At 52.8% G+C, this 13379-nt stretch overlaps 1 protein-coding gene across 1 annotated transcript; it reads left to right on the top strand.

Annotated features, from left to right (window-relative positions):
• The first annotated feature begins 2315 nt into the window (after positions 1-2315).
• LOC128811737 (fatty-acid amide hydrolase 1-like) lies at positions 2316-10682 on the top strand. The gene is made up of 15 exons (XM_053985574.1): positions 2316-2584; positions 3653-3766; positions 4444-4587; positions 4912-5045; positions 6028-6234; positions 6641-6681; positions 7207-7331; positions 7508-7633; positions 7838-7935; positions 8307-8406; positions 8693-8733; positions 9105-9144; positions 9696-9804; positions 10110-10255; positions 10344-10682. Exons 1-15 carry the CDS (start codon positions 2420-2422, stop codon positions 10470-10472), a joined length of 1719 nt encoding a protein of 572 aa, XP_053841549.1. The 5' UTR covers positions 2316-2419; the 3' UTR covers positions 10473-10682.
• The last annotated feature ends 2697 nt before the right edge of the window (positions 10683-13379 follow it).

The raw sequence follows: 13379 nt of genomic DNA, 5'->3' as shown, positions 1-13379 counted from the left end.
CTGCTCTGGTGTCAGGTGAACAGGAACCAGCTGGTCCTTCAGCCCCAGCCAGTCTGGCTGACCGTGTGATTTGTCACAGACAGAAGATGACAACTTTATGCCCTTCCTTTGGTAACTGCAGGGTTCCAGCATCTCGGGGGTGTGGTGGCACCCACCCAGTCACAACTCTGTGGACACAGGGAGGTATATGAGCAATGGGAAAAGAAGCCTTCACAGATCCAGCAGATCTTTTTGTCCTCCCTTAGCCACGGGCTCCAGCCCTGCCAGGCAGTGGACGAGGAGCAGGAGTAGGATCAGCCCTCAGTTCCAGCAGTCCAAGATTCAAGCCCCATTTGCAGTAGCATATGGGCAGCCCTATGGACATAACAGCAGGAAAGTGCTCATCTGGCAAGGAGACACCAGTGTCCCAAAGGGACATCAGGGTGTCACTTGGCCACAGGCCAGCAGCTGGCTGCCACCCCAGGCCATGGGGAACAAGACCAGACCCATTTTACCTCACTTAGCCAGTCCCAGCCACCATGTGCACACGCTGGAGCTCCCCGTCCTCTGCTCTGTGTCCTCCACTGGCCCATCTCTGCTGGCAGCTGGGGCACAGCTGGACCTGCTGCATTTTGGGATTTCCCATGCCCTGAGTCATCCTCAGCAGAGACCCAAGCCTTACCACTGCCCTGACTGGTGCTTCAACCCCTCTTATTTGCCTTCACACATTTCTCCAGGAAAGGGAAGAAGGAGAGTCTCCAGCAGCAGCTCCTGGGGGCGCAGGTGCTCCAGGCATAACTCTCCTACTTCATTTTCTTCCCTTTCACAAACTGAACTGCAGAAGTTGAAAATTGTTCTTGCACGAGAGATTTAAGCAGGACTTAAATTAGGGGGAAGAAGGCTGGAGAAGTAATTTTGTCTTCCACAAGAACTAGTTTTTATTTCTGTTTCTCCAAAGTCGCCCATCTTTCTTGTTTTCATGTTGAAATACCTCAGTGGACATGGTTTTACAACCTGCCAGGGAACAGCCCCGTTTTGGCATTGTGCTGCTATGGGGTGAGATCACTGCAGGAGAGTGGAGCCTCCAGAGTGAGAAAGAAGGAAAGGGGAGATTGGGATCACAGGCATCATGTGCTCTGCCAGCTTTGACCTGATTACATCCTCCTGATTCATGGGAAGGGCACTCCTGCCAACCCACTTCTCTCTTGTGAGCCAACTGCAGTGCCCTTGAGAGTTTGCAATCTTGTGTAACTCTCTGAGCCCCATAATCTGAAAAAGGGCAGGGAGGGGGAAAGAAAAAAAAGAAGTTAAAGGAAAAAAATCTGCTGGGAAAACTGCTGTTCCAGCATGTGATTTCCTTGATGCAGATAACAGGCAGCTGCATATTCTCAGAGCAAGAAGACATGGAGTTCATGAGGACTGAGTACATTTGAGGCTTCAAAACTCTTCAGCAAAGCATCCCAGGACACGGAGTATGTCTGGCACACCCCCGGATACTGTGGATGCACAGCACAGCAGCTCCCTCGAAGGGTGCCAGGTTCCAGAGGAGCCCTGAGATCCTGAAGACTGAAAGAAATAAAGCCTGAGAAATAATGCCAGGAAAATCGAGTCTGGGTGCATCTAGCTCCATCACATTTTCTAGCTCAGCATCTGCTCAGGGGTGGCTTGGGAATAGCCCATCCTGCTGGGAAGTGAGAATACAGCCCAGATTCTTCCCAACAGCTTTTTCACAATCCTACGGGCAGTGTCTAAACCGGATAGCTTGAAATATTTTCTGACAGACTTCTGTAAGTCACGGAGGGTTTTTTTTTAAGGACAGACCCCTTGTGGGGCTGGCAATGAAGAAATTCTTTTGGAGTTTCCCTCAACACGGAGTGCAAGGCCGCAGAAAGCAGGGATGCCAGATAGCGCTGTTCGAAGCTGCGGCACTTTGCACAGCACAGGCACACCCGTGCTCGGCCAGGGACAAGTGAACTCCGCTGGGCACAGCCTGCGACATTTACTGTTTCTTTTTCCCCACACAGCCGCTTGGCTCCAGGAAATGCACAAGAGTCGGGTACCTTTGGGACTCCCTTCCGTGCTGCCTTGATTCTCCAAGCCAAGAGGGGCTGAAAAATTACGGCGAGACCAAAGCCTTCCCGGGCGAACGGAAAAACCCATAAACCTTATAAGATAGAGACCACCCAGCACAGGGAGGAGCGAGCTGTCATCCAGCAGCTTTTCCTGCTCCCGAACCTCCCCCTCCCTGCCCGCGCTGCGCTCGCACGGCAGCAAACTGGTTAAACCCCTGTCCGGCTCGGAATCCCGCCCAGGTTTTGGCTCGCTCTCCCACGGGCGGGTGCCCTTGGCCGGCCGGGCCGGGCGGGGCGGAGCGGGGCGCGGTGGCTCGGGGTGCCGCTGCCGCTACCGCCGGTGCCGGTGCCGGTACCGCAGCCGCGCCATGCGGGTGCCAGTGCCCGCCCTGCTCGGCGGCTCGGTCCTGCTGCTGCTGCTGCTGCGATGGCGGCGGCGCCGGGCGCTCTGGAGGAAGGTGGCGGAGGCGCAGGAGCGGCAGGAGCTCAGCCTGGTGCGGATGGAGGCGGCGGCGCAGCGCTTTCGGGAGCAGGTGAGCGCCGGCAGCCGCGGCCCCCGCTCCATCCCCCGGGGGGGCTCCTCACCTGGGCCCCCTCCCCATCGCCTAGCCTGCGAGGGGCGGCTGCTCGCCCGCCTGTCAGGTGCTCTCCCGGCTCCTTATAAGGACCCACGGGGATTTAGTGTTGTTACTTTCCCTTTCTAAGTCAATGTGTGTGTAGCCCTCAGCCTCGCAGCGATCGCCGCTGTCGCAGGGATGGGGAGGAAACGCTGTGTGGGGCAGCGGGAGATAACCCCGCTGCCGTTATCCCGATAACAGTCACGGGCAGCGAGGAGGGGAAAATCCCTGTCTGAAAGCTCCCCGTCGCCGTGGCGGGAAGCTCAGGCTGGTTGAGGAGGCAGCAGGAAGAGGCGACGGGGGATGTGTTATCAGCAGAGGCCAAAGTGCAGCCGCAGCTGCAGGGGTAGGGCAGGGATGCGATGGTGCCCCGCGGTGCCGGCAGGCAGCCCGGCCTCGGGCTGGAGCAAAGTCACTCAGGTTCAGAGTTCAGCTCAGACGCGTGAGGTTTGATACATTTTTCATGATGTTTGGTAAGTGGTGAAGAAACTTCTGCTGATCCAAAAATTACCAGCCATGGGGCTCCCTGGTTTTTGCACTTCCATGTGCAAATATCTTACAGTGCCAGGAGAAGAACTGGCTCTGGTTCTGGCTTCATTCCTTGATGGAACCATTTGTATAACCATGACGCCAACTCCCACTGTAATTCAGCAAGAGTGTTGCACTAAGCTGCTCCCCCAGGCCTGGCCGTGACCTGTCTGAACAAGGCCGTGTGAATGGCTTTATTTTAATTAGTAGGTCTTTGGTGTGACTGGTCTGAATAGGAAGAAAGACTGAGAAAGGCAGGGCTAATATTGGCCCTGAGGGTTTCACACCATGCCCACAGATGTCAGGTAGAGCAGGATGTGGTCTTGAGGCAGATACCACCTTCAGTGACTAAATGGCAGATATTTTTTGGGTGAGTTACAGAGGGGACCGAGGAGAAAGGAGGAACCCATCAGCTGAAGTAGAAGTGTGACATTGCCTGTTCAACCTTTCCCGTAGCATCCTTCCGTGAAGGTGGTCTCCGTCCTCTCTCTGCCTCTGCCAGAGCTCTCCAAGAAGCTCCGAGATGGCTCCCTGCCTCTGGACCACGTCTTCTATGCCTACGTGGGCAAGGTGAGGAGCAAGGGCAGCAGGGCACATCTCACCCATGGTGGGGATGGCTGTTTTTGGGAGGAGCACAACACAAGGTTCAAACCTGGCTCAAATGCTGCTGAGCTGACACTGCTCACTAGTTAGTGGCTTTCTGTGAGTGGTTAGAGAGCTGGATATCTGGCTGCCATAGCTCTCAGCTTGGTTTGGAGGAAAAAGGAGCAGCAAACAGCACCTGCAGAGCCCATGCCTTCCTGGGAGAGCCCACACCTTCCCTAGGGCAGGTGTACCTGTAGGGAAATGACAGTGTGCTGCTGTTGTCTCCCCTCCATCTCCAAATGGGTTGTTAAACCTCAAAAAGTCAGTTTTCATGTTCATTCTCTACTTTTGCCCTAATGTTATGATCACTTCCTGGGTTCCCTCTTAGGGACTATCATTTGTGCCACCCCAGAAGCTCAAACAAGAGAGCAGTCTGTGGTATTCATCTGAGCTAAGTGCCTCCCTTTAGCACACACAAGCTGGTACTATGGCCCCACTGTGTCCATCTTGGAGTTTGGCTTGAAAAGTAGCAGGAAGAGCTGCCCTGATACCACCTGTGAAGATGGGGAGGAGGAAGAGGCGGGTGTCCTTTGCAGAACAGTGGTCACTGTGCAGTGCCATGGGCTGTGACTCACGTGTGGGCTTGTCCTGCTTTCCCCAAGGCCCTCCAAATTGCCACAGAAACCAACTGCATCACAGAGTTTCTGCAGGAAAGCGAGACCCAGCTCCGCAAAGCCAAGCTGATGGAGAAGCAAGGTCTGCTCTATGGCGTGCCTGTCAGCATCAAAGACTCCATCGACTGCCAGGTACCTCCAGCACAATTCCACATTGTATCCTGAAATCCCTGTGGGTTCAAGTTTGGGGAGAGGGGAGCTTTGACTTCAGCACCTGGCTTGACTTTGTCATAGACTGATGTGGAATGGGTTGCCTGGACAGGAGAGGGGCTTTGCTCCTGTCTCCCATGTGAGCCAGAGAAGTGTGGTCAGATTTGCCATCAACACACCTTTAAATGTGTGTGTGATGGGTGAGTTGCTGGAGGTGCATTTATGCACTTAAACGTGTGGATAAAAGTATGGGGCAGGGAGAATTGCAGTCCTCCAGCTGGAAACCTTATTGTCCTCTGTTCCCAGGGTCATGATTCCACGTTGGGGTTCATAAAAAACCTCAATAAACCCGCAGCAGAGGACAGCGTGGTCGTGCAGGTGCTCAAGAGACAGGGGGCAATTCCATTTGTCAAAACCAATGTCCCCCAGTCCCTCATCAGGTAGGTGGGTGCTCCCTTCCCTCAGCATAGCAGCAGTGCTCTGTTCCTCCTCTCAGGGGAGGATTTCTATCTGGTCTCATTCTCATTTCCCACTTCTTTTTATATAACAACACCTGGTCTCCATTCTTTGTGTCTATAAATTTCACTTTAAAAAGTAAACACATTTACACCGAGGATAAAAATTATCTCTAGTTCCACATGAAATCAAGAAGCAGAAGAGGAGGAAGAGAGGAGAGAAACTGTTTTTATCTTTTTTAAAAGTAACCTCTCAGAGATGACCCTATTAACTCTAAAATGCAAACACATATTCATGGAAGGGGAAGCCAGTTAAGCTAAAGGCCTTAAATTATTCTGCTCCCAAACCTCCTACTCTATCTGGCAAGACTACCCTTGGTGTCATTGATATGTGGTGTGCTCAGGTGTGCTCTGCTGGACCGACAGCCTTTTAGTGTCCCTGTGTCCTGCCAAGTGAGCTCTGACAAAGCTCCTCTGTGGGTGACCATTGCCCAAACCCTGTGAAATGCCTTCCTTAAGGTGATGTGGTAATGGCTGGCCACAGTTCAAAAAAGCCACACAAAGATGTTGCCCCAGGGATTATCAGACTTTGCACCACTTTCTGGGGAAGTCCAGTGTCAGATATCTCTGCAGTTGGCATTTGGCCTGTGCTCAAGCAGGGGCTCAGCTTTGGGTGACCTGTGGCACTGGCTACCTGAACAGGAAGACTTCCCAGGAGGGTTGATGTATTTGTGCTGACAGAGGTTCTCTCTGGGATAGGTTTAATGTCAGTGAAATAATCTGTCAGTGAATTCAGGTCCTGGGATCACCAGGAAAAGGCTCATGGTCTTCATGACCACAGTAAACTATGTCAGTGTAACAACTAGTGAATTACCTGATTGCCTTCTCAAGGTCTCTTAGTGGTGACTGGGCTCCACAGCAGCAGATACCTGAATTCCTCATTTGCAATATGTCTCTCTCTCTTCAGCTATGACTGCAAGAACTTAATCTTTGGTCAGACCCGCAACCCTCTGCTGTACACCAGAACCCCCGGAGGCTCCTCTGGTGGAGAGGGAGCACTTGTAGGAGGCGGTGGGTCCATCTTGGGCATTGGGACAGATGTAGGAGGGAGCCTGCGTTTTCCTGCTGCCTTCTGTGGGATCTGTGCAATCAAACCCACAGGGAAGAGGCTCAGGTACTGTGAGAAATGCAGCGACGTCTCTGGGTGACACCCACTCTACCAACCACTGTGCTGGGATGCTCCTACTCCTGTGGGCAAGGGAAACTTGGGAAGAACTGGGAAGAGCTCGTTTGTCCCTCCTGCCTGGGCAATATCTGAAGCCTGTATGGAGGGAAACATTGGTTGCCCCAGAATGGAGGTGGGGAAGCCTCTTCATCTGCATGCTGAGGGGATGGTTCTTCCTCACTGGCATGGCCTAAACCACTCAGGCTTAGACTTTGTCTCTTGAGCTTTCTCTTGGCCCTTCCTTCAGCCAATCTTCACATCTGCAATTTTAATTAATACTTGCTACTGCTTAAAGCCTTTTTCTTCAAAGAAAACTACTCAGCTGCTGTATTTTGTGTGTCTCTTTTCTTTACAGCAAGAGAGGAGTAATGGCTGGAGTCGTTGGGCAAAAGGCAGGTAGGAGTTGATGCCCGTCCCCCAGCAGCAGGGCAGGGGTGAGGAGGACCCTCAGCTGGTTATGGGGCACTTTCTCCATCACATTTAGAGAGAAGCAGGTTCCCTCTCAGGGATTTTTTTTTTAATTGCATGAGCTGAGAGGAGTTGTTTGTGTAGCATAAACCACAATGCAACCTGTTACCCACAGGGTGTGGCCTTGTCTGTCACTACTTCGTGAGGGTGGGATTAGCAGCCAAAGGGAGTGTCTGATGTTGTCCTCATGTTGTGATTGACAAAGCTTTTTCTTTCTTTTTTTTTTAAGTCATGAAATGGAGATGTCAGGGTGCACATTAATGGATGGCAACTCAGTCCATAATGATGGACCTGTGGGTGGGAAGTCACCTGTGGGCATCCCCTGCCCAATTCTTAAAGAGGAACTCTTGTCAACACTACACTAAGACAAAACAATGCCAAGAGGTCCTGGTTGTGCAGAACATGCCCTTGAAAGACCCTCAGCCGTGAATGCTCTCTTGTGGTCTCTTCCAGTGGCTGCAGCAGTGGGACCACTGGCAAAAGACGTGGAGAGCCTGGCGCTGTGCCTGCGGGCGCTCCTGTGCGAGGACATGTTCAGCCTGGACAGCACAGTGCCACCCCTCCCCTTCAATGAAGAGGTACAGAGCCTCCAAGGGGCCAGAGATCTCTGGGGAGAGCTGCAGCCTGAAAACACCTGACCCACGGGTGGGCAGCTGGGCAGAGCCAAGTGCTGCTTTCCAAACTCGCCCCGTGGCGTGGGTGTGCTGCTGGCTCCCCTGGCAGCCTTCCAGCCAGCATCTCCCTCTCCCTGCAGGTGTATTCCAGCACAAAGCCCCTCCGCATAGGCTACTATGAGACCGATTTCTTCACCATGCCCAGCCCGGCCATGAGACGCGCCGTCCGCGAGACCAAGCAGCTCTTGGAGGAGGCTGGCCACACGGTAGGGGCTGCGTGGACAGGGGGACAAGCCCATCCCGTGTCTTTTGACTCAGCAGTTGTTGCTCAAAGGGAAAACATTGTTTTCAGGGAAGGATGGAGGTTTTCCTGTGGGCTTGTCAGGAAATCCTCAGCCCGCTTCAAGCCCTCAGTGGCGTCTCCCAAACAGTGCCTGTGCCACTGATACCCTCCTCCATTGTCCCTCCAGCTGGTGCCCTTTGAACTCACAAATGTGGACTACGTGATCTTTAACTACTGCGTCAGGGGAATGTTCGCAGATGGAGGCAGCTCCTTTGTCAGGAAATTGTAAGTGTGGCCTGGAATGGTTTGGTGGGATTGGTGCCTGTCTATAAAAATCCTCCCTAGGGTCTGGCTGGGCTTGGGATACAGGTAGCAGATATAGTGGATGGAGGTAGTGGCTGGTAGGCACCAGGAGGGGCTTAACATTGAGTGATTCAGCTGTACCTTGGTTCTCTTTGGGATTGTTACCAGCCTTGGAAGGAGTCTGGGAGTTGATATCCTGTAAATGCTGTGAGAATCAAGTGTTGCCCAGCAGAATACAGCAAACCTCCTTTTGTCACTTAGATACGCTGTTCAGAGGGGTTGGCCTGGGAAAAGCTGATCTGCTGTGATTGCTTCCTACCACTGCTCAGCTAAACCCCCCCTCTCCCTTTCAGCAAAGGGGAGATGGAGAAAGGCGGCATGGGGCTGTTCTTCTGGCTGGCAAAGGCACCACACTGGCTGAAAACTCTCCTCTCCTGGATTTCCAAACCTTTCGTAAGGTCCATTTCTTTCTAGTGTAGACAGAGTTAAGCTGTATGTGAGTAACTTGTCTCCCTTTGCAGTAAGGTTTTCTCATAAAGAAGTCTCTGGGCATTGTTACCTGGCTGTGGTCAGACACATCTCCAAACTGGAGTGATGCTATTTCTGTTCCTTTTCTCCCCACTTTGGGGAAAATCCACAAGTCCGGCCTGAACACTGAGGAAACAGCTTCTGTTTGTGACTGAGCTGTCTCAGAGGACACAGCTGGGATTCATTTTTTTTTTCACTTTCTCCTGCTTAGGTGCCTCGATTTTCAAGTATCATAAGAAGTATGAAAGAAAAGTGAGTAAATCTGAGCCTGAGCAAATGTGTGAAGATTTGTTTTGCAGCAGTGTTTGCTACATTATTGATGCTGCTGCAGCTGCATGTGTCTGAGAGAATGCAAGGCAGAAAATGCAAGGGTGGGAGCAAACAGAGCAATTTGTGTCAACACCATAACCCTGCTGGGTGTGGAAAACTGTTTGGAAATTGAGAGTGGGAACGAGAGCAGGGTCATAGCCTTTTGCTTAGGAAGAAGATGAAGCTTGTGGGAATGAAATATGGTGTTGGCTTCAGCCCTGGTTAATGCATCCATCATCCCAAGAGGTAGGGATGCCATAAGGCAGAAAGAAGGTGTGAAAGAAGCCTTTCATTGGGTTTGTTTCCTTTTACAGCACAGTGGATGAAGTCTGGAGCCTTCATCATGAAATCGAGGTAAAGTATTACAGTTTGGGGTTAAATGGTTTTTGTTTGATTTCTCTTTGGGAAGAGGCAGATTCAGCACTCACCAAGGATAGGAGATGATCAGGTGTCTGGAGATGTAAGGAGGGAACACGTCATTCCTCAACAGATCTCACTTGGATGTGCAAGTTCTCAGCACATTTAAACACACAGACAAGTTCATGATGCCAAATCACACCTGAATTTTTGACACATGCATATAAAAATGTAGGTCATCAGACTTGCCTTTATTTCCTTTCTGGTTTTCCAAAAACAAAAACCCATGAGTCAAGTCACCACGTGCCTGTGCAGTCAGTCTTTGCCCACCTCCAGTTTACCAGGGAGAGGGTGCTTTGCAAGCTGGGAGGAATATTGTCCAGGCAGCAAAGCATTGCTGGATTTTACATCAGGATCAGGCCTGACGTAGCCTGTTTGCTGCTCCCAGAGAAGAGCCAAGAGTCCAGCTGAGTGCCCAAGGACAGCCTCAGCCAGCAGCTGTGGGACAGTAATCCACCCCACTGACCACCAACACATTTCCTCCTCAGGACTTTTGCCACCAGTTCATTTCGCAGTGGAAGAAGCTGAATCTGGATGTCATGCTGTGCCCCATGCTGGGCCCGGCTCTCGGCATTGGCTACCCTGCCAAGCTCTCAGGTAGGGCACTGACAGGGGACCTTTGCTGTGCGCTGTGCCAGTGTCCATGAGCATTCTTCCTGCTTCCCTCACATCCCCAGGGTGCTGCCAGCAGCAGGAAGAGCTCAGCTCTTGGGACAGCTGCGGGCCAGCCCACGGGGTGCACCTGAACAACCCCCCGGTGCAGTGGGAGCCAAAGGGCGATTTCCATCCCTCAGCCCCTGAGCTCCCAGTACGAGTGCCCCATTAGCTGGAATCCTGCATCCACAGAGGGGTGAAGGCTTTCCCTGTGCAGGCTGGCACTGCAAGCTCCCCCTCTCCCCCAGTGGCAGTCAGCTACACCATGCTCTACAACGCCTTGGACTTCCCTGCTGGCGTTGTCCCTGTCACGCTGGTGACGGATGAGGACGAGGAGCAGCTGAAGGGCTACAAGGGATACTATCAGGACTGGTGGGACCGGACCCTGGCGAAGGTGAGCGGTGCCAGGTTCTCCAGGGGCACGAGCTCCCCCTTCCCTTCCTCTGGATATCCCCAGTCCTCTCCCTCTCTCTGTGCCGCAGGCTTTTCGCGGCAGTGTGGGGATGCCCGTGGCCGTGCAGTGCGTGGCCTTGCCGTGGCAGGAGGAGCTGTGCCTGCGCTTCATGAAGGAGGTGGAGACCCTCAGCCTGAAGAAGAACAGTTTCTTCTGAGCCCCGGGTGCTCAGCTGGAGCAGGATCCCAGCTAACGGCAGCGTGGGCCGTCCTTTGGTGTGGCCCACAGGACTCTTGTTCCCCTCAGTGAGGATGCAGTGGTGGCTGGGCTGGCTGCTGGATTTAGGAGCGAGGGGAAAGCAAGGCGAGCTCTGATGTGGTGGAGCTCTTCCAATCATTGTCCTAACACAGTACTTTTTATTATCTGAGTTATGTCTGTTATTTCAAGTCTGTGTTTGTGTGGGGTTGGGGTGGATTTTAATCACCCCAGGGAAATACAAGAACGTGAACTTTCTCTTACAAATGGGGAAACTGGGGCACAGGCACTGGTTCTGTCTGAGATGCTCAGACTACTACTTGGAGTGCTGTAGGAACAGGGATTTTCCCCTCTGTTCTCACTTCCCTGAGGATGAAATCTAGCATTTTCCCTAGCACAGACCAGCAGTCAGAAGGGAAAGCTGAGCCTCCATGCAGACTCTGGCAAGCAGGGATGGAGCTGGCCCACTTCCCACAGGGCTGCTGGCACCCTGCACAGCATGAAGGAGAAATCATGGAATTGCAGAACAGTTTGTGTTGGAAGGGCCCTTAGAGATATCTCCTTCCAATCACCTTCCACTAGAACAGGTAGCTCAGATGAGGCTCTTTGTCCAGCTCTTCAGCCGGCCAGCCCCACCCACTCGGGTCTTGAACACTGCCAGGAATGAGACATCCACAGCTTCTCTGGGCAACCTGTGCCAGGGCCTCACCACCCCCAAGGAAAGAATTTCTTACATCTCACCTAAATCCACCCCCTTGCAGTTTGAAGCCTGCATTGAGCAGCGTGCCACAGCAGACAGCCTGCCCTGCACATCTTCTCCTCCCGTTTGGCCCATGCCAGGTTTTCCAGCAGGATTTTCCAGCCACTGGCAGCCCCTATCGCTGGGGTTGGCAGCACTGGCTGCTCCCAGCAGGTTTCCAAGGGTGTTCCAAAAGGAATACCACAATGCAAAAGTGTTTTCCCAATGCGGGAATGCCAAAAACAAATTGTAAAAAAGCTCTGGCAGGATTAATGTTTGGGTTTTTAATGTATTATCGTAGTTTAAACCATGCAAAAGCATGGAGTGTTTTCAAGGGCTTGGGATAGTGTTTATCACAGCCAAGGAGAAAGCAGCCCCCAAGGACCCCCCCAGTTCTTTATCAGCAGGCTTAGGAGGGAGGGAGCTCCAGGCATCCCATGACTGAATGCAATGTAAAGCCAAGCCCAGAAGAGCCTGGCTGGGGTTAGAGGTGCTTTCTTCCCACACGAAAAATGCTGGATATGTTTGTTTTAAAATTCAAGCCTGGAGGACTTGTCCCAGGAAAGGCATTGCCACCTGCACCCCTGCTCTCAGAGCCAAGCACCACATCACTGCTGGTTTAACCACTCTCTCCCTGGTGTGGAGGTGGGCAGGGTGCAGAAGTCCAAACCATGGAGCCACCAGTGAACCTGGACCTGTAATTATTCCTCACTGGAAGCCCTGAGGGAAGACCTCCAGCAAGCCATGCCCATGACCATGGGACAGTGCACCAGGTGAGGCTGGAGCTGCTGGGTGGCCTTGGGGACTTGAAGCTGCCACAAGGGCCAGCTGCAGGCTGCTCCCAGCCCAGCCTGGGCAGCAAGAGGTTGGTGTGAGTGGCAGCACTGAAGGCTGGGATGGGGCAATGAAGACCAGTCAGGGGGGAGAGGTTGGTGACATCCTCACTGAGCTGTTTGGCTCATTTTGCTGCCCGCCCTGTCCAAATAGGGAGGATCCTCCTCAGTTTTCCTGTCAGCAGTTTCTCTGCAAGGTCTCACGTCTTCCTCAAACTTGCTCCCTGCTGCCACAGGAATAATCCCACAGGACATGTCTGTAACAGGCAAGAAGGTAACACGATACAGCAGCACAACCACTGGCTTCAGTTCCCAAACGAGACCCCTCCATCAGAGAGCAATGGTTACTCTGGACACTCTCCCCTTACAAGCTGTGCTGACTGGAGCAGAGCCAGCATCTCTCCAGAAGTTAGGGGGTTGCCTTGCCTCTTGGCAATGAGCTCTCAGAGGCATCCCCTGTCCCTTCCCTGCAGGCTTGCAGGTGCTTGAGAATCGAGAGAAGCTTAACTTTTTCAGCCTCTCCTTTTCACACTAAGCCACAGAACAGTCCTGGGTAGGGGAGCACCCATGGCAAGGGGCAGCTGGTACAACTACATGGTCCAGCTCCTTTGCATTCTGCTGGCTGGAGGATGGGTTAGAAACAGGAGAGCAGACTCTGGATCCGTCAGAGGGGATTTTCCAAAAGTGCTCGCCCTCTGATTCAGGTTGCCAAAATGCTTTTTAAAGGGGCTTTTCTCGAAAATTATACAGAGCAGTTACTCCTTGAAGGCACCTTCAGAGAGTTCCTCCCACACTGCATTTCCAGAGTCACTGTTGCACCTTCATTCTCTTGATTTTCCTGAGCTCCCATCTCTCCACAGGAACACCTTGACTCCCTACATGAGGATCCCCAGGACAAGCAGAATTAAGTTTTCCCAGGTGGTGCTGCCTGAGGGACAGGGATGATGGCTGAGCACTGCTTGCTAATGGGCTTAAGTGTTCATTAATTACTACACGTGGGTATAGCAGGGCCAGCCCAGAGCTGGGCTTTGCTGGCATTCAGCTCTGTGTGAAGCCAGGTACAGCCACAGCCACTGACTGGGGGAGACACAGCCTTGGGAACACCCCTGCCTTGGGGACACCCCCCAGGCTGAGGAAGCTGAGCACTCTGCTTTGCAGCCTGACCCACAGTGCTGCTCCAGCAGCCAGAGCCTTTCAAAGTCCACGGTCTGCAAAGTCCATTCCTGGGCTTTGTTAAAGCAACTCTGCTTCAGAGCTGATCCTGCACAGTAGGCAAGTGCAGTCTGCATTCATCAGC

Source organism: Vidua macroura, chromosome 9, assembly GCF_024509145.1.
Source record: "Vidua macroura isolate BioBank_ID:100142 chromosome 9, ASM2450914v1, whole genome shotgun sequence".
In the NCBI taxonomy this organism is placed as follows: Eukaryota; Metazoa; Chordata; class Aves; order Passeriformes; family Viduidae; genus Vidua; species Vidua macroura.
The sequence above is the reverse complement of the archived record's forward strand: the minus strand, read 5'-3'. Positions and strand labels throughout refer to the sequence as shown.

Coding starts and splice junctions, on each gene's coding strand:
- LOC128811737 (XM_053985574.1), top strand. CDS start 2,420: ATGCGGGTGCCAGTGCCCGCCCTGCTCGGCGGCTCGGTCCTGCTGCTG. Junction 4,588..4,911: donor AAGACTCCATCGACTGCCAG/GTACCTCCAGCA, acceptor CTCTGTTCCCAG/GGTCATGATTCCACGTTGGG. Junction 6,235..6,640: donor CCCACAGGGAAGAGGCTCAG/GTACTGTGAGAA, acceptor TTTTCTTTACAG/CAAGAGAGGAGTAATGGCTG.